A 27,305-nucleotide genomic window follows, 5' to 3' on the forward strand; every position below is an offset into this window, starting at 1 on the left:
GGGCTGTGCAGGGAGGTGGTGGCGTCACCATTCCTGGAGGCGTTCAAGAAACAACTGCACTAAGTTCAGCCAGTTCACCTGGTGCCATGGTCTAGCTGACAAAGTGGTGTTGGGTTGTAACTTGGAGCCGGTGATTTCAGACGAATCTGTGGCTCCGGGGCATAACTACGGAGCACTGCTACATACGGCAGTGCCCGCCTGCTTTTACCGACAGGACGGGGATCTGCCCCAGCCCCGCCCTCAGGCCGCCCTCTCCGCGGCCATGGAGGCGGCTCCATCCCCGGGCGGGGGCGGGCGGCTGCCACCGCCCGGCTGAGGGCCCGGCGGGGCGGGGTTTTCTGTCTCCTCCCGCCTCCCGCCTGCTTTTCCCCTGGTTATGGCGTCCCTGGCCCTGACCTTCGTCCGGAGGCTGTGCTGGCGGTCGCCCTGCGGGACAAGGTGAGTGCCGATCGCTCCGGGGCTGCCCGGTGGAGCCCTTCACGGGGGCGGGCAGGCTCGGGCCGGGGGTGTCCGTGCCGGGGGCTGGGCAGCCCCAGCTGGCTCCCGCCGGGGCTTGGCGTGCAGAGCAGGTGCTGCCCTGCCCGTGCCGCTGCATGAGCCGGGCTGGCGTTCCCCGGATGGCCCCGGCGTTAGACACCGGGCCGGCCGCCGCTCTCATCCCCAAAACAGGGGACGTCGCTTCCTGCTAAAGTTGGGGACCCCTCTGGCCTTACCCACCGCCTTTAAGTGTTTGAACACAGCGTGGGACTGGGAACCCTGTGTTTGATGCCTTGCTGAGGGGATATTTCAGCGCCAGAAAAATTGTTGGTTAGACTGGAGGTGAGGTATCCAAAACCGCACTGAAATGTGTAAAAGAGTGTGTGTTTGGGCCTTTTCTTGTTTTCTGTATTTAACAGGCCCATAGACCATATAATCATGGATGGTTTGGGTAAGAAGGGAACTTAAAGTTCATCTAATTCCAACTTCACTGCCAGGGCAGGGACACCTTCCACTGGACCAGGTTTTTCAGAGCCCCATCCAGCCTGGCCTTGACAAAACCAAGCTTAATTGTGTGTCCAGCTGATTAGGTCTTCTTGCTAAGACTTTTCTGGATTTCCAAATAATCACACAGCATCTCCCACACCTCTATTTATTACATATTGCTTTTAAGCTGTTTCCAAATAAAGTGTCAGTAAAATGGTTGTATATGAATAAGAATCACAAAGTATGCCAATTCATAGAATTTCCTCTTCCAATCAAAAATAGCTTAATACTCAAGAAAAAGCAAGATGTGTTAAGTATACTTGGTAAACAAGTTTCTAAATAGAATAGTGAAGCAGACATTGTCATACCAATAGATGTAAAGATGAGTGATACTCTGATTTTTAACAGTATTCAGATTTGACTGTTATAATGCACACTTTCTTAAGTGAAATGCTTTTTCTCAATTATCCAAGTATGTCTGTTAGGCATGAGTGCATCTTAACCAGAAGACTGTAAGACATTTATGCATTAAACTGTAGTATTTTTCACCCAAAGCATTGTATGAAATCATTTAAGTATGTACATGAACATCATAAGACAGAAGGAGAAACAAAGAGAATTGTGTGACTTCTTCCCTCATTTAAAAAAAATCCCTAGGCAAGCTTTCTCAGCTAAATAATATGAGTTTAATGTATCTAAGTTGTTAAAATGAGAGCGAGGGAAAGCAGTATTAGATTGGGAAAACACATGAGAGACTTGCCTGCTGATCATCATTAGGCTGTGGAGTCAGATGCTTTTGAAATAGCAAGTTTCTATATGAGACAGCAGTTCATAAATCAGCATTAATAATGGATTCATGGTTTTAGTATTTAATCAGATATAATAAAGAAAAACAGTGCAGTTTTTCTAATGCTGGAGCACCACAAGGGTGAGCTTTATTTTCTGTATTAGCAGTATGCAAGCAGAATTTTATCAAAGACACTGGCAACATTGCTGTGCCAGTGAACTTAGGAAGCATTTTTTGCAGTCTAAACTTGGAAAAAAAGAGTCATATCCTTGGACCACTGAAAGAGAAAGACTTGTACAAATACAAAGGCAAAATGCAAGAATTGCTCTTGCTTTGTTTTGGTTTGTTTGTTTTTCTAAGCAAGACATAATTCTTTCAGATATGGAATTGTGGGTTCCACAGGCTCTTCTTGTCCTTCCCTGTTGCAATATACAATATTTCAAGCTGAAATGTTTAAATTGGTCTGAGGAGGGGGGTGCTGATGCAAATGCACATTCAGAAGAGTCTTACTGGGGCTGTATGCATTTGATGGTGTTTGCATTCAGGTCTTTGGGGCTGGAGGCCCCACAACACCACTGCTGTGAAGCCATATCTGCACTTAGGGCAGGCTAGACCACTGGGCACCGAATGCTTGCTGCTGGGAAACGTCCACCTGTGCTGTCCTTGTTTTGGGGGTTTCCTTTGGGCTTTGCAGTGCGATCCCAGCACTGAATGCCTGTCAGTGGCTGGAGGACATCTCCCAGTTTTGTGTAGTCTAGAAGGGATCTGACTTGTATGTGCCAAGCACAACTCGGGAGAGTGGAGTTGGCAGCAGCTCAGACACTTTCTCCAAGAGCACTCTCCTGGTCAAGCCAAGACAGTAACAATCACACCCAAACTTCCTAGTGTGTTCCTTGGTACACGTATTTCAGCAACTTTAAAGGAGGTCACATCTTTTCAAAGACCAATTTCCCATGAGCTACTCTTTTATTTCTCAGAAAAGCCTTTTTCATAGGAGCACTATTAAAGGCTGGTCTTTAAGTAAAGTAAATTGAAATCCAGTTAATTTTCTCTTACATTGTTGGCTTCTCCTTGCTTCTGTAGCCTTGTTGGTCTCTCCCTGTGCCTGGAATACTTCCTGCTCACAGTAAATCTCTACTACAGTATCTGGTTTTCAGCTTGGGAGGCAGAAGCCTTTAGAGTTCAAGTTCACTTCCATCTGCCTCTTGAACAGCATTCCAAATCTCCTCTTGTCATCCCCTCATCATCTCATGACAAAACATCTGGATGTTTACAGCCCGCCCACATGGCAGGAGCTCAGGTGTTCCAGCACAATACACAACAGTTCTTATTCAGTCTCTGCAGCCTTCTTGTACTTCTGCCTGGGAGTTAATTGATCCTGCTCCCTGAATTGCTTACTCTTTACTTGGTAGTGCAGTTGCATTTGTTGGTCATTATATCAAGCACACTTTAATATATTTATGGCAAAACAGGATGTTATAACCCTTTCATCTTTTCCTTTACCTGTCTCTGACTGCAGACCTATAGACCCACAGAAAAGAGCTATGGCTCTTTTCTGCCTTGCCTCCCACTAAGCCAGTCAGATGTAAAGTCATGGGTCTTTAGGGCCTAGAAGTGTGGCTTTGGCATGAAACTCTGCTTTTAATGAGGGAGCTGCTCCACTGAGGGCAGAGGAAGAACTGATCTCTTGCAGCTGAGAGATTATGTCTTGCTTCGTCAAACGAGTGTGCTCAGGGGCCTTCTTCAATTAGAAGCAGCTCAGTATTCCAGGTCATCCCCTGAAAAGACTTCTTGATTGTGTTAATGATGTATCACCTGCATCACAGGTTTTTGTTTGCTTCTTTTTAATATGTGAAGAGCACATAAATACATTTTACATTTTTTCACTGCTACAGACATGCAGTAAAGTTTCCTGCATTTGAGGAGAACTGTGGATACCAGCACACCCAGAGGGCATGTAAGCCTTGCCTTGTGGAAAACCTCTTTGAGGCTACTGCCATCCTGGAGGTGATTAGTCTAAGTCTAATGGTATCCCCTATTCCATTCTGTTTCTTTTAGGAGCTTTGTTCTGGTGTTCTCATCTGGCTGAGCAAAAAGGGCACTATTGCCTTTTCACTCACTTTCCCCCTACCAGGCCCTAGTTCTGTATTGTAGTAGCTTTCCTTTTTTTTTTCCTGCTGCCTGCTGTCATCCTTAATCCAATTCCCTTTACAAGGAGGAAGAATGGATTTTTGTAGTGTTGCTCTCAAGTAATAGCTCTTCTGGTGCTGGCAGTAGAAGTTGCTTTTATGCCTGAAACTTTTCCCCAGATGTAGGCAATGTGGGTCTTGTTTCTCCCCTGACCTCAGGGAGGTGTAGGCAGCAGGTGCCCTGTAGCCTCCCAAATATCTGTCTGCCAACTTCCCCACCCACTAGCAGCTGAATGGGAATTCATCCTGGCTTACTGACATGGAAATGTGTCCACATATAAGGGTTGTGTCTTATCCACAGTACAAAACACAAATCCTGATCCTACACCAGGGAAGCCCTGTGGAGTATGTTTTTTACTCCCTGTCTTACACAGGCTCTTGCATTTTGGTTTCTGACTCTCTGAAAGTTGTGCCTCGGTGCTGTGTTTCAGACTGCACTTGTGCACCTTGCTCAGCTCTTTGCTATTCCCTATCAACCAACATCTTTTTCTGTGACAGATTTCCATTCATCAGCTGTCCTTGGCTTGTGCTGGATTCTGTAGTGCTCAGGTACTCTGCTCTGCTGCTCTTGCTCAAGATAACCATGCTTATCTTCTTTGCAAACTTACCTTTGGCAGGTCAGATCTGTAGTTCTAGTTGGTTTTTTTAATCTGGGTTATGTGGGCCACCAGCAAAGCAAGCAGAGCACATATTTGCCTTTATTTTAAACCTATTTTTTCCCTGATCTTTTCCCTAGTCTTTTCTGTCTTGGTGCAAGTCAGTAGGAAGTTTAGAGAGCTCATCATACTTTCCTTACCTTTTAAGTAGTAATATTTTTTTTTGTTTGTTTCTTATATTGAAGAAACTACCTTCTTTCCTTTATTGAAACATTGTGCCATTTGACTTTTGCAGTAAGTTTTTGCAAAATACTGCTAAAATCAGCTTCCCCTAGCATTTGTAACGTAACTTTCAGAGTCTTTCAGAAAGACTCTTCATACCACCAATGGATCTTGAAATTCCCCTTTTCTTTAAGGGCCAGGATTCTGAAACATAGTTTACACTGTGCTTTGAATATTTGCCTTAAATAGTCACAAGAATGAACAGCAAAATGAACAACTAAATCTCCTAATGAGAGGCTTTCTCTGCAAATACTCATGTTAATTGCAGGGGTTGCTACATCTTGTTTGCTCATGCTGGTTTTACCAATACAATTTAAAAGACAAAAGGTAATGATGAGATGATTGGATAGTTTTCCAGAAAAGTGTCTCCATAAACTTAGGTCCTTATGTGGGCACACTCTTAAACTGTGTTGAATGGAAATACACACAGCAGTTAAAATCAGCAAAATGTAATCCAAAGCAGCAAGCTTTATGTAATTGAGGTGGATTTCACAGTTCATAGCCAATATCAAGCCAAGGTGTCTGGAAGCCCTGAGGCTGGGTTGTCATGGAACACAGCTTTCTGAACAATCCCAGTTCTCTAGGATTTCTTTCACCTGTGAGATGCTCCATCTTTCTGGTCTCTTTCCAGCATGACCGTGTCTCTTGTACTGTGGAACTCAGGACTGGATGCAGTAATCCAGGTGTGGCCTCACCAGTGTTGATTAGAAGAGATTCCATTCTTAAATGTGAATAAAAATTATTTATTGAGGATCAGAAATACTGTGCTGTATGGATTCTTTGCTGGTTCTTTGGCCCTCCAAAAGAGTGGCTACTGTTTTTCTGGTAAGGTGTTCTGATAATATTTTTTCTGGTATAAGGGGTATATAGTTTATAGAATGGCAAATAATTCTTGAATAATTTGGTTCTTAGAAGCTAACCATTAAACAGGGTAAATTTTTAATTTCAAATATGCTGTCATTTCATACCATGATACACATGCTGGTAAAATGCTTACTGCTTCAAACATGTCAGTATAGTCAGCCTGCTTCTGAAACAAAAGAATCTGTTTGGTTTTGTGTTGATTTTCATAATTGCCAGTACGGTGCCAGATGAAACACACTTTTATTTGGAGAAAGAACTTCCAAGTGTCTCGGTTCTAGAAGACAGGTGTCTGCTGGGGAGAGCAGGAGCCTCCCTTGGGATGAAAGAATGTAGACCCCCTCCCTCCGAATTATTATAATTTCGAAATCAAGCGGGCTTTCAGGCAGAGATCTGGGGATAGGAATAACAGTTCTTTACTAGTATAACTAGGTAAACAAACAAACAATAACTACAGCAATAACAAGAAAACAGAACCAGGGACCCCGGGACAGCTTTCTCGGCTGAGACGGGATGGAGGAGAGGCTTTGTTTTCACAAACCCCTCGGGCAGTCAGTCCCGGTGCTCCTGCAGGGCTCCGAGGAAACAGTCAGCTGGAACAGCAGGGATGAGCTGAGATCCTGGGCTGGTGGATGAGGTGTATCAGCAGCTCCACGGCGATGCCTGGCAGGACAGGGAGTGCGAGGCCACCAACCAAGAGGGGAGAAGGAGAAGAAGCAGCTCCGCGACCTAGCGCACGAACGTCCTTCTTTCCCGAAGCCGAGGAAAAAGCCAGCTAAAAACTGTCCCCACCCTCCTTTTTCTGTCCCCTTCCCCCGCCACCCTGAGCCCGGCCACTCTTTGTCTTTTGTGAGCACCCTTAAGTACCGGTAGTTAGGTTTCCCAGCACATAATGGGTAAAAATTCCCACCTAACCCTCAACACCAAGTTATATGGGTTGTCCACCTCTTTCCCAGATCAATAATTCTTCACGATCTCTACAATGACAGCAGAAGCCAGTTTGACTCTGCCTGTGTTGCATTCCCACTTTTAACTGACACAATTCAACAAAATTCTCTGATCTCTGTCTTGGGAGCTGCTGCTTTAGGTGCAGTCTTCTAAATGCTATAATTTAAGCTTTTTACACTGTCTCCGTAAGACATGACGTGAAGTCCCTTGGTGTGTGTGTATTTCCATTTCAGATTATCAGATTTTTGTTGAGTAAATTGCCCCAGGTCTTTAAAGACAGCCTGTTGGTCTGTTTGATTGTGGGTGCTGGAAATACTGACAAAACCAAGAGCAGTGTGCTACTTTGTGTTTAGACCTAAAGTGTTTAATTCTAAGGTGTCTGAAAGAGATCTAGATTTGGGCAGAATAAGCCATTGGCAAATACTGCTTTGTTACTGATTTGTTCAGTATTCTTTTTGTCCACCCCTGTTGTATCTAGGTGTCATGGATTCGGGAAAGAAAGAAAGCCTCAGACAAAATTTTTGTTTCCTTTCACTAATTCAGCTGCATTGTGAGGAGTGTCAGTGGGTATTCTGATGTGGGTGGGAGCTGCAGGAGCTGCTTGTATCCATGTCAAGAAACCTACCTATGTTTGCCATAAGCCATTAATAGTAAAGTCTACATTTTCTTGCTTTCCATACAGCCAACAAGATTTGTCCCTGCAAGCCAAATCAAAATGGCTTTTTCCTTTCTCCATTAGCAGCAAAATGATTTTGAGTATTTGTTCATAACTTTTTGTTAAGCCACCTTGGATAAGGGTGTGTAAGGAATGTATTTGAGTTTGCTGCTCTCCAAATGGTGCAATAAACTCTCAGTGATTCTCAGCAAATGTCACACGTATGAGTATTGCAGCTCTATATTTTTTCTGCTAAAGTTCTTATTTTTAACTTTGGAATGTTCTTCAAAGGATATCTCTGTAAATCTCCCGCTTTTAGAGATGTCTTACATGGGCTGAGCATATACAGAAGGTTCTCTCATGTTTTATTCATTCACCATGTCCAGTCAACTTAAGTCTACTGGAAAGAGAGATTGTGGAGATTTCAGGAGATGATCCTAGTGTCCCTCCCAGCAGCTGTGATGAGAGCATAAATAAATTAAAGCTGTGCATGTACAGAGCAGAAAGGTCAGACCATTTCATATTTCAGTGAATGGTAATCTAGAACCTTCATTCTTAGCTATTCTATAATATTGAAAAAGAAACTATCAAGCACAGCTGAGCCACTTGCACTAAACAACAGTGATTCAGCACTTCAATTTGCCAACAGACACATAATTATCCTCTAGTTTTTATATGTCAAAACAGTGTAGGAGTGTAAAATAGTAAAAGCTGATAAGCTTATTTCTTTCTGTTTTTCAAGTAGCAGTAAGTAAATTGTTTATAGAGCATTTGAACTGATGTTTTCTACTAGTTAGATACATTGGAAATATGAGAACACTAGAAACATTTTTATTGCCTAATAGTAATAAATTTTAGTTACGCCATGCTGCGGTATAGTGAGGTACTGCCAGGGGCTGTGCTGGCGGAACAGGAAGGGATAGTTTCCTTACATCTTAGGAATTCTTTTAGAAAGGCTGAAGTTCTGTTGACTGAGTCATCAACTCCTTCATGGTGTTGCCATGGTTAATAAAACTTAGTATTTCCCCGGATGAACCAAATGCATTGATTTCTAGAGAATAACTTCGATGCTGATAAGACCCCAAGGATGGAACAGGGACGGTAAGCACATGTGCAGGAACTCTGAGCAAACAGAAAACAGCATTTTAGTCAGCAACTATTAAAATAATTTATTAAATGCTTGTAACAAATTTGTTCTCTAACATGCTGTGATAAGATCTGTTGTTACCTTAATCCTTTGTGCCCCACACTGGGCATCAAAAAGGACTGTTGTGGTTTAATCCCAGCTGGAATACCATGCAGCCACTTGCTCACCACCTCCCTTCTCCTAGTGGTTACTCCACATTTTCCAGTATAAGAGAAGAAACTTGAAAGGACGGATCTAGTAATAAAAACCTGAAGCAATTTGCCTTCATTAATGTAAAAATTGTCAAGCTGAGGTTTCTTTTAATATTATAATGTCACTGCCTACTACACAACTCCTATTTGTAAGAAAATCTGTCTATACAACTTAAAGGAAGAGTGCTTTGCAGCTAAAAGTCAAACAGCGGCAGCAGGCATCATTGATTTGATAGGCACACATGACAAAGTAATTCAGTAGCAAGAAAAGAAAAAAAAAAGACAATCTGAAAAAAGTATATGGTGAGAAGTGTGTATAGTTAAATTATCTGAATTTCTTTGGGAACAGCCTGTTCCCAAAAAAAGGTGGCATAAAGAAAGAAGGGTTTGCTTTTCTTCTACAGCCAGAAGAAACTACCCAAAATTTATCTGTAGATTTATGATCTACACTCTCCATAGCTCTTTTTTTTTTTTTTTTTTTCCCCAGCAGCAAAGGAACAATGAGTGTTCCATACATGTCACAGGATGCTCAGTTTGCTTTAGCATTTTCAGGTGCCTCTTCTTTTTTCCTTGCTCAGGTCTAGGTGGCTTGTGTGGGGAGAATAATTGGAGAGATACAGCAGAAATGAGCCCTCTCCACTTTAAGCAGTATGGGGAAAGCTCCTACATTGCTGTATAAGTGCTTGGGCTATGTAAAAAATTTATGAGTCCTTAACGTTACATAATTATCTGTTTGGTTTCAGTAGAATGTAACCAATGGCATGATGAATGTGAACCTGGGGAACCTGCAGATTAAAATTCTCTAATCATTTTTATGTTAACAGCATGGACAATAGCTTCCTCTTGTCAGCAAAACTAAGTGAAGTACAACTTTAAATTTACTGCATCCAGAAAATACTGCATGTAAATATGGAAAATGATAAATATTATTTTCCTGGTTACCAAGGAAGCGTGGTACTGCTAATGCTTTGCTCATTGTCATTATTTGGTAATTAAACTTTATTTAATCTTGTTAGAGATTCTGATATGAAGTCTTGGGGGGGGTGGAAATGAGAGGAGTTGATGTATCAGGTTAAATTTTCTTTTTCAGATAGTTCATTCATTTTCTCGTGGTTGTAGTTTAAATACAGGTTTCTATTCCCCTCACCCTCCTCATTTCTTAACAGTTGCTACAATTTCCAGCCATGACAAGCTGTCCCACCAGCTCTGCTCCTGCACCCCTTGATGTAGCTGAACTAATGATCCAAAGTTGCTGTTCCTTCTCCAGATCCCTCTTCCCCTCCAGGGAGAAAAATCAGGATGATTTTAAGGGAGTATCAAAGTGAGAGAAATACTGCTGAAAGAAGGGGAATGAAGCCTGAAACTGGTTGGAATGGTACTGTCCAGGCACCAGCAGGCAAGGACTGCCCCAGTGACCTTGGCAGGGAGCACACGTGGTTCCTCGCTGTGGATGGATGTGTCCCCACAGCAGGAGGACAGGGAGCAAGGAGGTCTCATTTGGTTGCTCTCCTCCCGTGTGACTTCACAGCAGCCTCAAAAAGCAGCACTTGCTGGTGCTGGAGCAGGAGAAGCTCTTGGGATAGGTTTTAGGCTCCTGAACCTTGTAGAAAAATTGGAGGTCTGGCTGGCACCTGCAAATCAGGTGTGGGCTGGTCTGGGAAATGTTCTGTCTCTTCTTTTCAGGGATTCAGGAGAGGCGTGCAATCAGAAGCTTGCTTTTGGTTATAACCAAACACTGAGAACTTTGAGGTTTGTGGGAATTGATTGCTTTGAGTTGTAACTAAAAAATTCAACAAAACCCAACACATAAAACTCTTTAAATAGCAGTAGCAAACCAGTATTTCATTTCATTTTCTTTTAAGATGGAAAGAAGATGAGCGGAAATAGTGGCGCTTTATGATGCTGTAAAACTCTGTGGGGGAAATGGCAAGGGGTGGTTACTGTGCCCTTTGCTGTTCTGCATGAGGAACGTGTGGAAAGAGCAACGGAAAAAATGACAGCACCTTGAGACAGTGATCATGGCAAAGAAGGGATGTTGTACACATGATCTGAAGTATTACACATAGTGGACAAAAGATGTTGCAGGATTCCTCCAAGTGACAGTTTAATGTGCTTCTTGCTTCTGTCTAACAACGCTTCCTGTTCTTTTTCTTGCTTGTCTCCCTAAAGCTACTTAAAATAATGTAAAATGAGCAGTTTCCATTTCTATCAAGAGTTTTAAACCCATGTATATCTAGCACCACCCGCTGCTTTTAATCCTAATAGGATTTTCTATGTGCTTTATTTCCCAGGGATCTACTAATGTTTAAAAGAAAACTTGTACTAAGTAAATAGAAGATGAATTTCAGGTATATCCATCCCTTTCTTTTGCTGAATGTGTCTGATGTTTCCTGTGCAAAGAGATCTTTTGACTTCTGGTTAATTTTATGAGGAAACTGCTATGTTGCTTTAAAAGTTAGAAAGTGAGCAGTCAGTATTTTACAAAATGTGGGCATTTTAAATTACTTTAAAGTCCTTATGCAAGTGACAGAAATAGGCAGGAGTGGCCTGCCTTTAACAGGCTTTGCAATCTTTTTGTGAATAACAGAAACAGAGTGAAATAACTTTCAGTGTAATTACAGTCCTAAACTGAAGAGATCTTTGGATGTTTATTGGGAAAGAAGACATTTAAGTGAACAGGTAGAGTGAATAGGATGAATGATAAGCCTCCAGGATATCCTGAATGACTGAATGGCAACAAAGAAATGTCTGAACCCAGGGAATAAATACGAAATGATTGTCAGCCTGAATGTTTCAGGTTCAGACAGTGATGCCCAGGATTTATTTCTTTTTTCAGAGCGTGCAACTTGCGAAGTCCCCAGTGACTGGTCTTGCAGGAGAGCGCAGGCATTTGTCATGGACTTTGACTGCACTGCCAAGTTGTGACTCCTCTTACTTCTGTCTCTCTGGTGGGAGCTGGAATTTTACCCAGTTGGGGGAGGTTGCCCAGCCCTCACCACTGTTCTGTGGGTGCCGCTACAGCAAAGGTAATTTGTAGTAGTGGGGCAGTGGCAGCTGATTGCCCACAGGGTGCAGGATAATAAACAGGCAGCTTTTTGAAGGAAATTGTTTAGCTTTGTTGCAGTGAGTAGATGAGAAAGAGAAATACAGAGGGGTTTTTGATTGCCTTTCCTAAGCTGTTTTTTCTGGTTGGATTTAAAGCTTGTACATCAGGTTCCGGGCTCTCTGCCTGCCTTGCGTGGCTTCCGCAAAGTCTTGTGTGGCCACTAAAGTGGGGCATGGATTTGCTCAGTGAGTGACTAGGAAGGACTCAGTGTCACAGCAAGGGAGCAGCAGATGGAGGGAGCAAGTTGTTGCACACTGTACTGCTGCAGCCGCTCGTGTTCCTCTGTCCTTGGGACTGGCATGGCACCACTCTGCAGGCCAGAGGTGGCAGCGCTGCTGTGTGTGCTGAGAGGTGTCGCGTGATCTCCTCCCTCTGTGTGGTCTACTTGGGATCAAGGAGATTTCTTACTGCTGCTTGTGTGTGCCTCTGAAGAATGAAGTCCTGCCCAAGATGAATTAATTGTGAAATAACTTAATTTTTCCTTTGTGTTTTCATCATTTGTTGTTACTTTAATAGAGAAATCATAGTAATCAGCTTAGCCTTAGCATATCGAGAATTGATGAGCATCTCCGATGTGTAGGAAACGTCTGTAGAAATCAGAAGGCATAAGGAATGGGGTGAATCATCAATGTCCTGCAGAGAATTGAGCTACAAGCAGCAAAGAAGAATGAAAGATAAAAGGCCTTTTCTTATAAGCAGACTTCAATAAACACCTAAGTTGCACAATTTCCTATTACAAATCAGTGGGTAATGAGGAAAATAAGAATGAAAGATTAAGTATTTGAAGTGGATAGGTAACAGTTTCACCCAAAACATTTAACTAAGAATCAAAAAGTGAATATAACCAAGCAGCAAAGTTCCTCTGAGCCTGGAAGATCATTCCACTTTTCCCCAGCCAAAGTTTTTGATTCACCTAATAGTTTTCTCATCATCTTCTAACTTGTCTACTTTGCATTCCTTAATAAGGAAGAGAAGTGTAACCTGCTTAGTGCTAAGAAACTAAAACCAAACCAACCTTAACCATAAATATGTGTGTACATACCTTCAGACCAGCAGCTATGGCATCCTCCTCTCTTCAGCTGCTCATCCTCAACTTTTGTTAATTTATGATCATTACCAAATTGTATATAAAATAGATTATTAAAGCCTTTTTATGACACTGACCACAGCCAGGCTGAAGTCCAGATTTTCAAACATGGTGTAAATCCAACTCTCCATTTTTAAACATGGCATCTACCTCAGTCACTGCTTAGACTGACAAGAAAATTTGTAGTAGATATGCAGAACATCTTGTGGACAGTAGCATTCCAGTAATTCCAAAGATGGCTAGCAAAGTTGGAAGGAAAAAAAAAGCCAGACCAAAACAACTACTTTTCCTTCATTCTCATTTCTTCTTCCTGTAAATGTGACTTTAAAACACATTAGAGAATAGGAACTGAAACTGTCATGTTCTGGGACTCCAGGACAGACTAATGAAAGAGATGCAGTTAAAAATCTTCTATCCATTTAAGTGCATTTTTTCCTGTTGAAGCTATTTTTTTAATGCTGAAAATGGAGTCGACAAGTTGGCTAAATAACCTTCCAGCTATTTAAGGGGGATATATTTTAATATTTTATTTTACAATATATTAAAATATATTATATTTTAAAAATATAATATTTTAGCTTAATAAACTTTGACAGAGTCATCTGCACACACCAGCTTTAATGTTGGTTACAGTGAGGGTTGTTAACCCTGTGTTTGTCTGGGTGACCTGCTATCTTAATAGAAGCTTTAAGTTGATCAGCTTAAGTAGAAGGACTTTCTGTTCCTGAAACCTTTTTTGATAGCCTATTCCATTTTGTATTATTCAGATAGGTTTCCTGCTACTAGCATAAGATTTTGAAGCAAATTTTGAAATCCTTTCACTTTGAAAGAAATTCTGTATATAACAAAAAATATTTTTTCCATGTCTGTCATTCAAACTTGGTATCTCCAAAATATCAGAACTTAGAAGAAGGGCTGTAATAGGACATTAAACCGATAGGCCTTACAAATATATTTACATCATCTATCTACATAAAATGAAAGAGGAATAAAATTGATGGGAAGCAGTTCACATTCTTCACACTTTCTGCCTGCAACTTTTAGGCTTTCAGCAGAAAATACATTTTCTTTAAGAAATAAGAGCAATGAGGATATTCTTGAGGTAGGCAGTAGAACATATTTTAAATTCTCATTAGGTGTATATAAAAAGGCAAAATTTCCATGATTTTTAAATTATTGTCTTGTAACTGAAAGATTAATATTAAATTGATTAAACATTGTCAGTCTCCATTTGAGATACTCATTAATTTTTCAAATGAGACTGATTATAAAATCTATCATATATGATGTTCTAACATGACAAGTGTGTCTGTAAGTTAGAATAGGGAAAGTTGGGCCTTTTTTCTTTTTACTAGAATAGAGAAGGAAGGTTGATACATTAACTGCCAACATTTTAAAAATAGTAAAAATGCTTAACGTATATTGCAATTTAACAACAACAAAAAAAGCTGTAACAACATGCTTTTGCCCTCTTGATAAATAAAAATTGCAAGACTTCTTGGCTTTTGATCCCAAACTTTACTGAAGTAAACCTGATTTTACAAAGTATTACAGAATTGGGTTAGGTTTGCTACTTTTGGGGGAAGTTTAATGGAACTGCCTTGTGCTGGTGGGAAGTTGTTCTCCTAGAATATTTTGACTGCCTTGTTTTTTCTCAAGCATCTACAAGTTGCTTTACTGACAGTCCTTTTCTGAAGTACATTTTGAAATTAGTCTTTACTTTTTCTGCCCTGAAGGGAGAACCAGACTTCCAAATTTAAATGTTTCTAGCTAGAAGCACACACACTTGAAAAGATCATGAAGAGCGGACAGGCTGCATGCTCATCTTAATTCATGGACATAAAAAGCTGCTAATCATAGAAACATTTAGGTTTCAAAGGACCTTCAAATGAGATCTTCAAATCCAGTCATTAACCCAGTATTGCTAAGTCCACCACTAAACCATGTCCCCAGATGTCACATAGACACATCTTTTAAATACCTCCTGGCATGGTGACTCCACCATGTCCCTGGGCAGCCTCTTCCAATACCTGACCACCCATCTGGATTTTAGGAAGATTTTCTTTGCCACTGGTGCAACTTGAAGCTATTTCCTCTCATCCTGTCAGTTGTTACTTGTGAGAAGACACTGACCCCCACCTGGCTACATTCTCCTTTTAGACAGCTTTAGAGAGTGACAAGGTCCCTCTGAGCAGCCTTTTCTCCAGGCTAAAAAACCCCAGCTCCCTCAGCTGCTCCTCATAGGATTTGTGCTCCAGACTCTCTGCCAGCTTTGTTCCCTTCTCTGGATACATTCCAGCACCAAAATGTCTGTCCTGCAGTGAGAGGCCCAGAACTAAATGCATTATTCAAGGCACTGACTATAAGGGGATGAGATTTAAATAATTAATAAAAATAAAAAATTTCCAAAGGTAAATTATATCACAGCAAAAGCAAACTTCTAAAGCAACTTTCTTGTGACTTGTAATATCTTTCTTGTTGTTGTTATTTTGATTAGTGTTGTATGTAATGTTTCACATTTACTTTAAATGTCTTAAAAAACTGTGTTTGTTTCTCCTCTAGTCTTTCACAAAAATCAAATAATGGGATTTTTTTTTCCCCACTTACCCTCAGGCCAACACAAGCTGTTTGCATTCCAGCGATTCACCTGCACGTGACTGCAGCCACCATGCAGGTCAGCCAGAAGGACTTCCAAAAGGCTCAAGAGCAGCTGAAGCTTTTGAAAAAGGATCCTGGGAATGAAACTAAGTTGAAACTCTATGCCCTGTTTAAACAGGTAGGCTTGACTTGACTTACTTTGTTTGGTAAAGAGCATTTATAACCTGAGGGGATAGGCCTGTAAAATTTATTTAGAATACAGGCTGTTCAAATGTATTGTGTGTTAACAGGCTCTTCATTTTACATGCTCAAATTGTGTTCCTGAAATGTCAGCCCCTTAAAATGCCTAAATTCTAAGGGAAGCCAAACCTGTTTTTTACATGCTTTGAGTAGAAACCTTTATTCAAAGAAAGAAAGCAAAATTACATCCATTGTGTGACGCCTTCCATATACGAATATTGATTCAGCTTTGGAAAATGGCTTATGCCTAGGAAAAAAAGAGTAGGCTGAATGCTTCCTCTTAAATTTCTTATGTTATAGGCCCAGATGACTGTAGATATAATGGTGCTGACATTTCGAAGTTGATTTCTGGTGGGGGTTTTTCCTTTTTTTTTTTTTTAGTATGATCATTGTAGGTTTTGTTTGGGGTTTTTTGTTTGTTTATTTTGAATTCAAGGAACTGTCCTTCTGCAGTTCGAGTGAAGGTCATTCTTTATCACAGTATGAAAGGAGACCTTTGCAGAAATAGCTTTATATCCATAGCAGGGCTTGTACTGGTATTTCAGGAAGTATTTGTGGATCTGGATTGACTGCAGGGTCACTACAGGCTGTGGCTTATTATGTTGAGGAAGGCAATCAGTAACACATTTAAAAAAACCTTAAAGACAGCTGATGGTTCCAGGTAGCTTTATTAATAGTACTGAGCTCATAAATGTATTCTTTCTTCTTTCTTTCCTGCCTCCCACTTGAAATATTTCTTTCCAATAGTTTATTTTTCTTCAGGAAAACGGATCATAGAATACTTGAGGATAGTTCAGACTCTTGCAGTTCAGCTTGTCCAGTGCCCTTGCTCATAGCAGGGCCAACTTTGAAGTAAGATCCAAATTAATAGATCCTATTCAATGGTCTCTTCACACAGCTAACAAGTTTAGAAGATTCTAACATTGAGGCAGGAGAACTTAACATGCATGGGTGTTTTGGAAACCAGTCTCTCATACTGAGTAGGTGCTTCTGGAAGCCCAATGCAATATTAGAAATAGCAGACACTGAAAACCTCATGGTATGTAAACTGTCAGAATATTATCCAACCAGTATTCCTTCTCTCTCATAGTTGAATTCTGTATCCTGATCAGGTAAGTATTCAAAACAGTCATCATCTTTTCTACCAGATCATCTGAACTCTCATTAAAAGCTTAAATGTCTGTTTCTCTCTCTTTTCAGGCTACTGAAGGTCCCTGCAATGCTCCAAAACCAGGTATGCTGGACTTTGTCAAGAAAGCCAAGTGGGATGCATGGAACTCTCTTGGCAATTTGTCTCAGGTGACAAAACCCATAATTTGACTTAGATACTTCGTAGATTACTCTGTCTTTAAGTGCCTGGTCTTTAAATGAATAGCTGATGACTAAAAATATTACATGCTAGTTGAGCATCTCTGCTTCAGCCATCAAAATGTTTCCTACTGTATTCCTCAATCACTTCACTGCTTCAGTGTTAGGAGATTTTTATTTTTTTTTAGTGTGTAAGCCTAGTTCTACATTATTACTGCCAGCTTGTATCTGTGTAAGAGATCTTATGCAGTGACTTCTGATGAAAATAGTGGGTTTTTTGTGTTATGGTCCATTCTTCTCTTTTCTTTAAGAAAGATGTTAAGAAATATTCTCAGTTCTTACAACAAAACACAAATCTCTGAATTCAGCATATTCATAAGTTTGCCATTAAAAAAAGTCAGTCCCTTATGCTGTTGACTAAAAACCAACAATACTAAAAAAATTGGTGTATTGAGAGCCTCTGTTCATTCCTGCTTTCTCAATATATCTTGATATTTTTGGTATCTTTCATAACCTTTAGAGAAGTCAAGTGAAGCAAGCAGGGAGAATAAAGATGCAGAGGTATATAAGCATTCCTTTTTCATGCAGGCTTTAGTAAATCTGACTGCATAGAGCTGCTGTGGTTTTCTCAGCTGCTATTAAATGAAGGAAATAAGATTTTCAAATCAGCTGTTTCAGTGCTGCATTAGGCCTGCTGCTCAGTAGTAGTTGCTGAGCTCAGTCAAAAAGATTCTTTAATATAGAGGAGGGGTTTTGTATTTTTCTTTTTTTTTTCTTAAAGAAAACACGCTTGCATAATTTCATGAATATAAGATATTGTTCTGCTTTGGGTTTCTTGGGGTACATTTTGATCTTTTGTTTAGTTTGTGGTTTTATTTTTGAGATGGCCCTGCAGCTTTTAGGACTAGTCAAGAAATACTTAAGGAAAAGAATTGGCTCCTCAAGTTAGAGTGGAGAGTGGATAGACAATTTCATGTGCTGCTCATTATGGATTATAAAATTGTTCAAAGCCACTTTCAAGCCAATAAATTGTAACAACCAAATACTGAAAATTCTTTTAAATTACTGCTTACTTTAGAAATAGGGAGACAGGATTCTTTCGGCTTCTGTGTGTCATGTTAGTGCTAAATGAAAACTATTGTCTTCAAGCAATTTTAAAATGCCATAAGATCCATTTCAGTGCTCTTATTTTCAGCAACACATATTCTAAAATAAAAACTTCTGTTGGAGAAATGTCTGACTGGAAAGCAGAAACAAAGGATCCATAGAAATGTGTAAATGCTGGGAATATGACAAAGGTCTTTCTGGTAATCTTAATCATGGATTGGGGCACTCTTCCAGCAAAATAAATGTCATCGTCCCAACATCTATGCACTTTTATTTTATATATCTATTGGTGCTGCCTTTAAGGTGACTTGAAGCATGTTCTGCAGTGCTCAAATACAACGTGTTCCCTATCTCTCCCCCCTAACTGGAATATGTTATAACAGAGATTTTAATTTTCTTTTTTCCTGAAGCACTCACCTTCCCTTCCCCTCCACCCAGGTACCCATTTTATTAGTACTCTAATTTCAATTTCAGCTTTTCAAATCTTGTGTGTGTTATTTTATTCTTACTTTTTTTAAGTTTTTTTCCCCCCTTTTTTTTTTCTTCCCTATTTTTTAATTTCTTTTAATGCAGGATGATGCCAGACAGAAATATGCTGAACTTGTCTCAAGTCTGGTCTCTGCAGAATCTGCTAGCCAGAAGAAAGAGGCTTCTCCAGAAGAGGGCAGACATGATGGCTATGAAACTTTAATAGTAACTACCAAAAACAATATCACAAAGATAATGTTTAACCGACCTGATAGGAAAAATGCCATCAACCATCAGGTAATCAAATTAACTTGGGAGGATTAATGATTTTTTTTCTTTCTGGACAAGCTACTTTAATCTTTAGAGTACTTACTACAGGTTCAACAGAACTGACTGAAGCATGGTGGTCTGAACTTTGTGAGGGATCAAAAACAGCCTAAGGAATAAATATCCAGTACAACATGAAATCATTCAGCTAAAATTTTACAGATTAGGCTTTTCTGTGTCTCTTGATTCCTTTCAAACTTAATGTAGGATTATGGTCTACACTAAATTAAAATGGCAAACTGCAGGAAGACTGGCCTGTGTTTGGATGAAAGATTTGGCTACTGTGTTGGGTATAACAAAGCATTTGTGCAGCCTTTGGCTCAGCACTGCTGCATGTATGTGTAGGTGATCTTCTGTTTCCCACTTATCTTCATGAGTAAGTCTGTTCTGTTGGAAGCATCACAATCATCCTGGTTTACAACTGCAGAGATACCAGAGCAGGGTCTTCTTAACCCCACTGCTGCTAATTCTTTAGTATGTTATTTTGTCCACTTGAACTGCTGTCCTGAAATTAGCTGTTTCACATCAGTGCTTGTTTTTCCAAAGGACTTTATGTTGTCCTTTAGATTTGCACTGCAAGTTTGAGTATTGCAAGCATGTGTCTTTATGGTCAGAAGTACTTCACATGGAATACCAAACTTTCTGTGCATGACAAATTCTTCAGCACTTAAAAGGATCATAGTTAATCTGTCTCTTGAGTTCCTTGTTGTCAGTGTTAATCTCATCTTTATGTTCTTTTGCAGCATCACATTTATACTTTGTTGATTTTCCTTTTATGCAGATGTACAGAGAAATTATCAAAGCACTTGAAGAAGCTGGAAAAAATGATTCTACCATAGCAGTTATTACTGGTATGTTTTATATTGTACCAAGGTATAGTACTGACATGAAATACCTACCTGTGTTTAGACTAAGGTAAAATTAAGTGAGGAAGTTCTTTCCTTTGTTATAGACCAAAGATTTTCCAAAATGTTTTGGCAAATTTTCTTCAAGTGGGCATTTTAAATTCTTAAGAAAGCATGCTGTTACATCAAAACATTTTTCTCAGCTGAGTAGATGGACATGGAATATTCCTAAGGGCTTTATTACTTTTGAGTAGCTACCTGTCTGGCCCATCCTCATTGCAGAAAAGCGGCTTTTTAGGAAATCAGCCAAAACTTGAATTTTGGCTGGCAGCTAAGTAGTGTGAATTCAAGGTGAATTTGGGCTTGAACCTGTTTACTCTGAGGTAATGGCTTGCAAATTCTTCTCCACTGTCTGCTTTACCAACACCTGGTTCCCATTCCCAGGATGCTAGATGTCCTGTCTGTAGCAGTTACTGTGCACCACATCCCTTACAGGATAAGAAAGGTGATTCACACAACTGAAGCTGAAAAGTTCAACACATTACATAGCTGTGAGTCAACAGCAAACACCTCTGCAAAACCTTTCTGTTCCTTTTCACACTGTGAATAAGAGCACTGCAGTGTAAAGTAGGTCCCATGCTGTGAATGTCCTCATGGAATATAGGGAGATTTAGGCACTTGAGTCATGCAGTCAGCTTTTAAATGCTTTTTGCTTTTTTGGTGGTGCCTCAAACTGACTTACAGATTGAACACCAGCTTATCTGTTTTTTTACTGAAGAATCCATCTTCCAGTACAGTGATGTCAATGCAGTGCTGTCAGTCTTATCCTTAGACTGCTACACCTTTTTCTAAATAGATCATAAAAAATGTGAAACTCTACTACATGTTAAATAGGTTATTTTGTCTACTTTCAATTTCTTCATCCGTTTTTGAAGGTGGGTGAACGGAGATGCATCAACTTACATTTCCATTGTGCTGTTTAGAAAAAAGTTTCTCACATCTAATTGTTTGAAGGGCTGCAAATTGACAGAAAAAATCCCTGAGGGAGTGTGCAGGGAGAGAAATAAAATAATTTTTCCATCTTACAATCACAGAAAAAAAAAAAGAAAATTAATTTCCCCCATCAAATATTTCACAACTAACGTTCTTTGGCTTTTTACTGATTGTTTTTTTCAAGAAATTGACAGTGAAAACTTACTTTTAAACCCTAGATATCCTTTAAGATATTGTGTAAACTTTGAGAATATACCTCCAATTACTTAATGTTATTAGACACTCGGGATGAAATTATTTTGTAAATGTAATAAATGAAAGCTTCTCTTTTCTACTCAGAAACCATTGCTGCATTTACTCCTATGTGTTCTCTGCAGGAAATGGAGACTACTATAGTAGTGGAAATGATCTGAATAATTTCACTAATGTCCAGCCTGGTGAAATGGAGAAGATGGCAAAAGATGGAGCAGTATTACTCAAGTAGAACATCTTGCTTTCATATATGCATAAGTTAATGCAATGGGAAAAATATAATTTGCAGGCATTGTTAGAAAACACAACACCAGAGACCCAGTTATGCTACGATTCATCTATTTAGGTGACTGTGTCTAAGGGCTCACCATGTGCATAAACACAGAGATCAATTGGGAGGAAGTGGTATTAATTATATGAAATTAATAGATTAATACTAGAAGTACAGTGATGCTAAAGACTTGATTTCCTTGATTAGTTCCCAAAGTACATACAGCTATAATGACAAAGACATTATTTTAACTGTATGAAAAAATGTTGGGGTTTTTCAGTGTTTACACTAGCAGGAAAAGCCAAAATACCTTCACTGGCAGACTTCTTTGAACAGAGACAGGTGTAATGAGCTTGTTCAAAATTGCCCAGTAATTCTGGGATCTTCGTTCTGCCTTTAAGTTTTAATTGACCTGTTAAATTAATTTATTTTCTAAGGCAAAGTAGATCAGGGATATCATCTCACATAAGGGTCTCCTTTTCCCTTACTTAAGCAGATTTTGTCTTTTTTACTTCTGTATGTGGTAATTGCATCTGAGAGATGCTTGTAAATTGCATTGTTTCCTTAGGTACTTGCAACTGGTGGAAAAGCTAAAATACACAGAAAATCAGTGGTTTTGGTTTATGTTTTAAAAATGAACTGCAAGTAAAGTACTCAGTTTTTACAGCTTTTACTTGGGTGGGCTGTCTGTGGATCACAGTTGCCCCTCAAAGTGACAGTGATGCAGTGTGAGCCTGTTGTGAAGATGTTACTCACTCTTACTTGGCAAGTGTTCCAGCCTGCAGTGTTTTGTAGGATGTTCAGCACAATCCAGGGTCTCCTGTGCCTTATGCTCTTTAACCTTGCTCTTGGGAGAAGCCTGTGTTTCCTGGGCTGTTACTATTACACAGGCATAGTGCTTCACCACAACCAATGCACAGAGATGGCAGAGGAATGGAGTTCTTACAACACTGTTCTCTTTTGGAAAACGTTTTCTTTTGAGAATGCATTTTGCACCTCTTGGATGGAGAAGCAGCTGTCAGATGAAACAAAATGCTGTTTCTCAAACCTGTGCAGAAGGGCACTAGGGAATTCTGTGTTGTGGTAACATCACAGTGTTGGTGCTGTTGGGGCTTCGCTGCAGAACAGAGTCTGTGAAGGGAATTGCTATCCCATGGGTGGAGTTGGGATGGATGCGTAGGCAGAGGGCTCTTGTCAGTGAGCTGTATTCAGCAACTGTAGCTGAAGAGGAAAACACTTCCATAACTTGATCACAGGAGCTAGGAAAGCTCTGCTGACATGTACATGTTTGATTCTTATGTTGCTAAGGAAATGCAGCTTTTTCAATTAGTTCTTATTTTGTCAGAATTCATTTCTGAAAGGCTCAAAAACCATACATTACATAGTTTCTATCTAGCCCATGGATTTTGGTATGCAGTGTCTAATCACGTGTTTTGCAGTTTGTTTATATTGGATGAAAAAGACTTGAGATGTGTGTCTTACATCTTGCATCTTCTGCTTTCCCTTCTCTCTAGAGAGTTTGTGGGCCATTTTATTGATTTTCCTAAACCACTGATCGCAGTGGTAAATGGACCAGCTATTGGAATCTGTGTAACAGTCCTTGGTTTGTGCGACCTTGTCTACGCTTCTGACAGGGTAAGTACTTTACATGGCCTATCCCAACGCAGTCTTAAAGCCTCTTTCTGTATTAAATATTATTTGATTTGGGGTAATCTGAAAGAAAAGAACACTTCAGAAAAGTCTTAAGGCTTTTATCACATCAAGGAACACCTGCCTATATTAATAACCAGCACAGGGGTGAATCAGCCAGGTAGTTAATGTGCGTGGAATTTCCCGTGCTGTAGTTATGTTTATCAAGTTACTGATTCCAATGCAGAGGCTCTTTCTAAGAGCCCCTCTTCTAGGCTAGTGTGAAATAATATTTATAAGGCCCTATCTAGGTGTGAAGGGGGAGAAGTTTATTATGGCATGCAAGTTCAGTAACTGGCTGAAGTAATTCATTACAGATCATTGATGACTGTGTCACTCCTGATATATGCTTGTATAATGTGCATGACTTATTCAGTCAATTATGGCCCACAGATCTCTTTTTTTACTAGAAAAATATTGGCTTCTCCCTCTTTCACCCCTCTCATCTGATCTTTTTTTGCTACTGGGTGAACCTGTTTTTTTTTGTTCTTCAGTTTAAAAAAATCTATATTCATTGTCCCTTAGAATAACTTTAGCCATCAGTGTATTTAGCCTGTTAGATATATCTCAGGTTTACCTTCTCAGTCTTTTCCTTTTTTTTGAGCTGAACAGCTGCCATTTGTTCAGCTTTTCCTCATGTAGCTTACAGTCACATTCCTCAGGACTCCTTCCATTTGCTCTGTGTCGCTTTAAGCATAGTGGTACAAGCTGGACACATCTCTCCAGCTCCTGTCTTACTGACGTGAAATGGAGCAGAGAAGCTCTCCACATTCTTCAGGCTGTATTTTTGATTTGACATCCCACTGTGTTATTTGATTTGCATACTTGTGATCTGATCTAACACCTGGATCTCTTAGTGCAAAGTTGCCAGAAAAACAGTTTTTCCTATTGTATATCACATGCTACGTACTAAGTTCTTCCGGACAAACTTTAGCTTGTCCATTGGTAGTATCTTCTTACTCATTACTCTCAATTTTATTAAGACTATTTGGAATTCTAGTTACTTCCCCTTAGCATTTCATCTCCTTATAGCCATGAGTTAATATGGATTTAGTTGAAGTTTAATCCAAACATGCACAAAATGTTTTGTCCTCTTAACATTATCCTCCTTTCTTGAATGGGTTGAACTTCCTTTTACTGGTTGTATATATAATCATTGATAAATGCATCTGAATTTTGCCTTGTGTTTTTTTATATCTCTGCATGCTTGTATTAGTTGCATACATGTTGCCTGACATAGTTTTCACTTTCTGTATATTTGTGTTTAAGGTCCATGGCAAGCTCATTATTTAGAGTCTGCTAGTACCTTCCTACCTGCACTGGGACAGCTTTTGCTTGAACCCTTGGTAACAGTTCTTGGAAGATTTCTATAGGATCTAACCTAGCCTTTCACTTAGATTATCCTTTGTGACAATTTTCCTATTAACTTCAAGTTTATTGAAGCCTTTTCAAAGATGATTGTTCTCTGTTCTAACAGATTGTTCACTGTTCAGTTCTAACTTGTAATTATGGTATTATTTTGTATGACTTCTTGCTGCATTTCTGGCACAGGCTCTTTTTAGGTTTGCTTAAAATTTGGTGAAGGAAGATTCAGTGACTTGAATATTTCAGAAGAATAAACTTGGTGTGCCTTCAGAAAGACAAAAATGCTTTTTGCCTCCTAAGTTATTTGGAATATGTATTTAATAACTTTTAAGGCAAATATGAATTGGCCTTCTCTAAAGATTTTGCACATACATGTTAGTTTCTCTAAGTGCTGTATTCAAATAATATAACTTAATCAATAGGGTTGTTGGATGTGGGAATGGAATTATAAAAAGTTGGCTCTGAGGTGCATTGAGAGGATGAAGCAATGTTACCAGATGGTATTTGAAGCCTATAGTAATATTGTAATTATATGGTAATATTGTAATAATATGGTAATTATGGTAATAGTTCAGATGTGTTTGGTGAACTCTCAGTAGAAGATTTAAAATTAAATCCTAGTACTTCAGTTCCATGCTCTGATGTAAGGTTTCCTTTATTTTGTTCTTTTTCTTTTTTTCCAGGCTACGTTTCACAGCCCATTTAGTCAACTTGGGCAGAGCCCAGAAGGATGTTCCTCTTACCTGTTTCCAAAAATTATGGGCTTAGCCAAGGTGAGAATGTCTGCACTGCCTGTGGGATCATCTGACCTTGGTGTGTTGGTATCCTCTGACCGTGAGAGCAAGTGTGGTCTTCTGTCCATACTATTAATTTCTCTATCTAGTCTAGAAATAAGGAAACTAAATAATAGTAAAAAAAAAAAAAAAAGAGACAGTAGAATCAATTAATTTTTCTCAGAAGAGCAAAAATCCTTTTTGCTTCTTTTGATATCCCACAGAAAAAATCTGGGTAGTTTTAAATACTTACCTGACATTTCATTTATTAATATGTATTTTTTTGGGCAGGGTTTAAATCTATAAAGAGCAAAACAAGTGCTTCATAGAAATCCAAGTACCAAGAGTAGTCTGTTCAGTGAGACACAGCCTGCCAGTACATGTTCTAGAAATCCTGGAGTCACTGCAAAAGTAAACAAACACATTTAAGATGAGGTAATTTCAGACTGCAACCCTGGAGCTCTGCTCAAAAAGACACGTACAGTCCTAGTGAACAGTAGGAACTGTAGGCCAGTCCCTAGTGATGAAGCCCAAGGATTGATTCTGGATGTGAAACTTGCTTAACATCTTCATTATGGGCTGGATGATGGGACTGAGTATCCTGCTCGAGCAGGGCCTTTGAAGTAGACAGTATCTGGAAGTTCCTTAGTAGTAATAATAATAATAATAATAATAATAATAATCTGTGTTCTTTTCAGAAGGCAGATATTAACAAGCAAGAGAGTAAAATGACTATGTGGAAGCATGCAGCTTCTCTTTCAGACAGCGCAAATCTTGTGTCTTGTTGAATCACACTTTTTTTTTTTCCATATACAGGCAAGTGAGATGCTGCTTTTCAATAAAAAGCTGACTGCAGCAGAAGCCTGTGCCCAGGGACTTGTGACTGAAGTCTTCCCTGACAGCAGTTTTCAGAAGGAAGTTTGGGCAAGATTAGAAGCTTATGCAAGCCTCCCCAAAAATGTCAGTATTTTTAATTTTCTTCCACCTTGTAAGCCTGTAGCATTCCCAATTCTTCTGCCAAACCTATCCTGTCGCTTGGTTTCACTTCATCCTTAATCAAAGTAATGAGGCTCAATATATTTTCCTTCAAGCACAGATCTGTCCCCCTGCTGCTGGGAAACAGATCCTTCTTTTCTACTGTCTGCATCTAAGGCAGTGCACTGTCCACAGAGTTGCAGTGGCTGATTAATCCACCTGTGCAGTGTCTCTGTGAGTGCCTTAGGTGGCTTCTCTTAGGTTTTTATTTTTGCAATAGATTATATTTAAGAATCTTACCACTAGTTCTGCAGTATTATTATAGTGTGTGCACTCTGGGTAATCAGGATGACACTGTGTGGCTTTAATTTTTGCTGAACTCTGTCCCTGCTCCCTAGTTTAAGATTTGCACTACTGAAGTCATGGTGGTCTTGTGTTACCTTGGACAGGGGGAGATGGCGGTGCCAGCAGCTGATAATGTGGGTGGCATTTGACACTGCAGACGGTTGAATGGGTTTTGTTTCTTTTGCCCGTCTGCTCTGATTAGGAGCACTCACGGGACTGCTGGTTTGCTTTCCATGAGCCCTCTCCACCTAATTAGCAGTCTGGGGACTTAAATGCAATAAATACTTCCAGCAAAAAGGTGGACCAAAAGCTAAGAGAACTGATGTTAATGCAGTTGGGTTAGGATTCCAGTGTGGTTTTGTATTATTTCCTGAAGCATTCAAGTATAGAAAACTTACCTTTCTAACGTTCCTCTCTTTCTTCTCCAGTCGTTGGCAGTGTCCAAGCAGCTGTTACGAAGTATGGAAAAGGAGAAGCTCCATGCAGTCAACAGTAGAGAGTGTGAAGTGCTGACGGAGAGGTGGTTGTCTGATGAATGTATAAATGCTATTGTCAGCTTCTTCCAGAGGAAGCCAAAACTCTGATCTTCACTAGTAGAGTATTTCACCATCTGGCAGTAGCCTAATCTGCCCTCATCATTAATAAGCTTCCTCTGCTCTGAGTACTAGGTTAAACCTGGTTCCCAACATTAATACACTGTTATGTGCCTTGGATCCATTATGGATATTTGGGTTGGGGAAAAAGGTTCATTATTCTACAGGCATCAGTAATGTTTCTGAATAATACTAAAGCAGATTGTCTTCCAAAGAAGCAAGAGCTTCTATAGCGTTCTGTTTTAATAGCTCTTCAATAAATATCTTATGAATGGTTCTTTTTATTTGTCTGTGAGGAAAGAAACACTGTATTAATGAAAAAATAAATAGAAATATTTAATTAC

At 39.7% G+C, this 27,305-nt stretch overlaps 1 protein-coding gene across 4 annotated transcripts; it reads left to right on the plus strand.

Annotated features, from left to right (window-relative positions):
- Positions 1–280: 280 nt before the first annotated feature.
- ECI2 (enoyl-CoA delta isomerase 2) lies at positions 281–27,305 on the plus strand. 4 transcript variants are annotated; one of them, XM_058832626.1, is made up of 12 exons: positions 340–438; positions 10,911–10,967; positions 11,456–11,645; positions 15,426–15,588; positions 16,851–16,949; positions 18,639–18,830; positions 19,642–19,711; positions 21,076–21,178; positions 22,736–22,856; positions 24,959–25,048; positions 25,865–26,008; positions 26,797–27,305. In XM_058832626.1, exons 4-12 carry the CDS (start codon positions 15,481–15,483, stop codon positions 26,950–26,952), a joined length of 1,083 nt encoding a protein of 360 aa, XP_058688609.1. In that variant the 5' UTR covers positions 340–438; positions 10,911–10,967; positions 11,456–11,645; positions 15,426–15,480; the 3' UTR covers positions 26,953–27,305. The 4 variants fall into 4 exon arrangements, with proteins under 4 accessions (XP_058688608.1, XP_058688611.1, XP_058688609.1 ...); XM_058832629.1 differs by lacking the exon at positions 340–438 and adding an exon at positions 5,468–5,642; XM_058832628.1 differs by lacking the exon at positions 10,911–10,967 and having other exon boundaries at positions 305–438.

The sequence above is a fragment of the Poecile atricapillus genome, chromosome 2 (genome assembly GCF_030490865.1).
Source record: "Poecile atricapillus isolate bPoeAtr1 chromosome 2, bPoeAtr1.hap1, whole genome shotgun sequence".
Lineage (NCBI taxonomy): Eukaryota > Metazoa > Chordata > Aves > Passeriformes > Paridae > Poecile > Poecile atricapillus.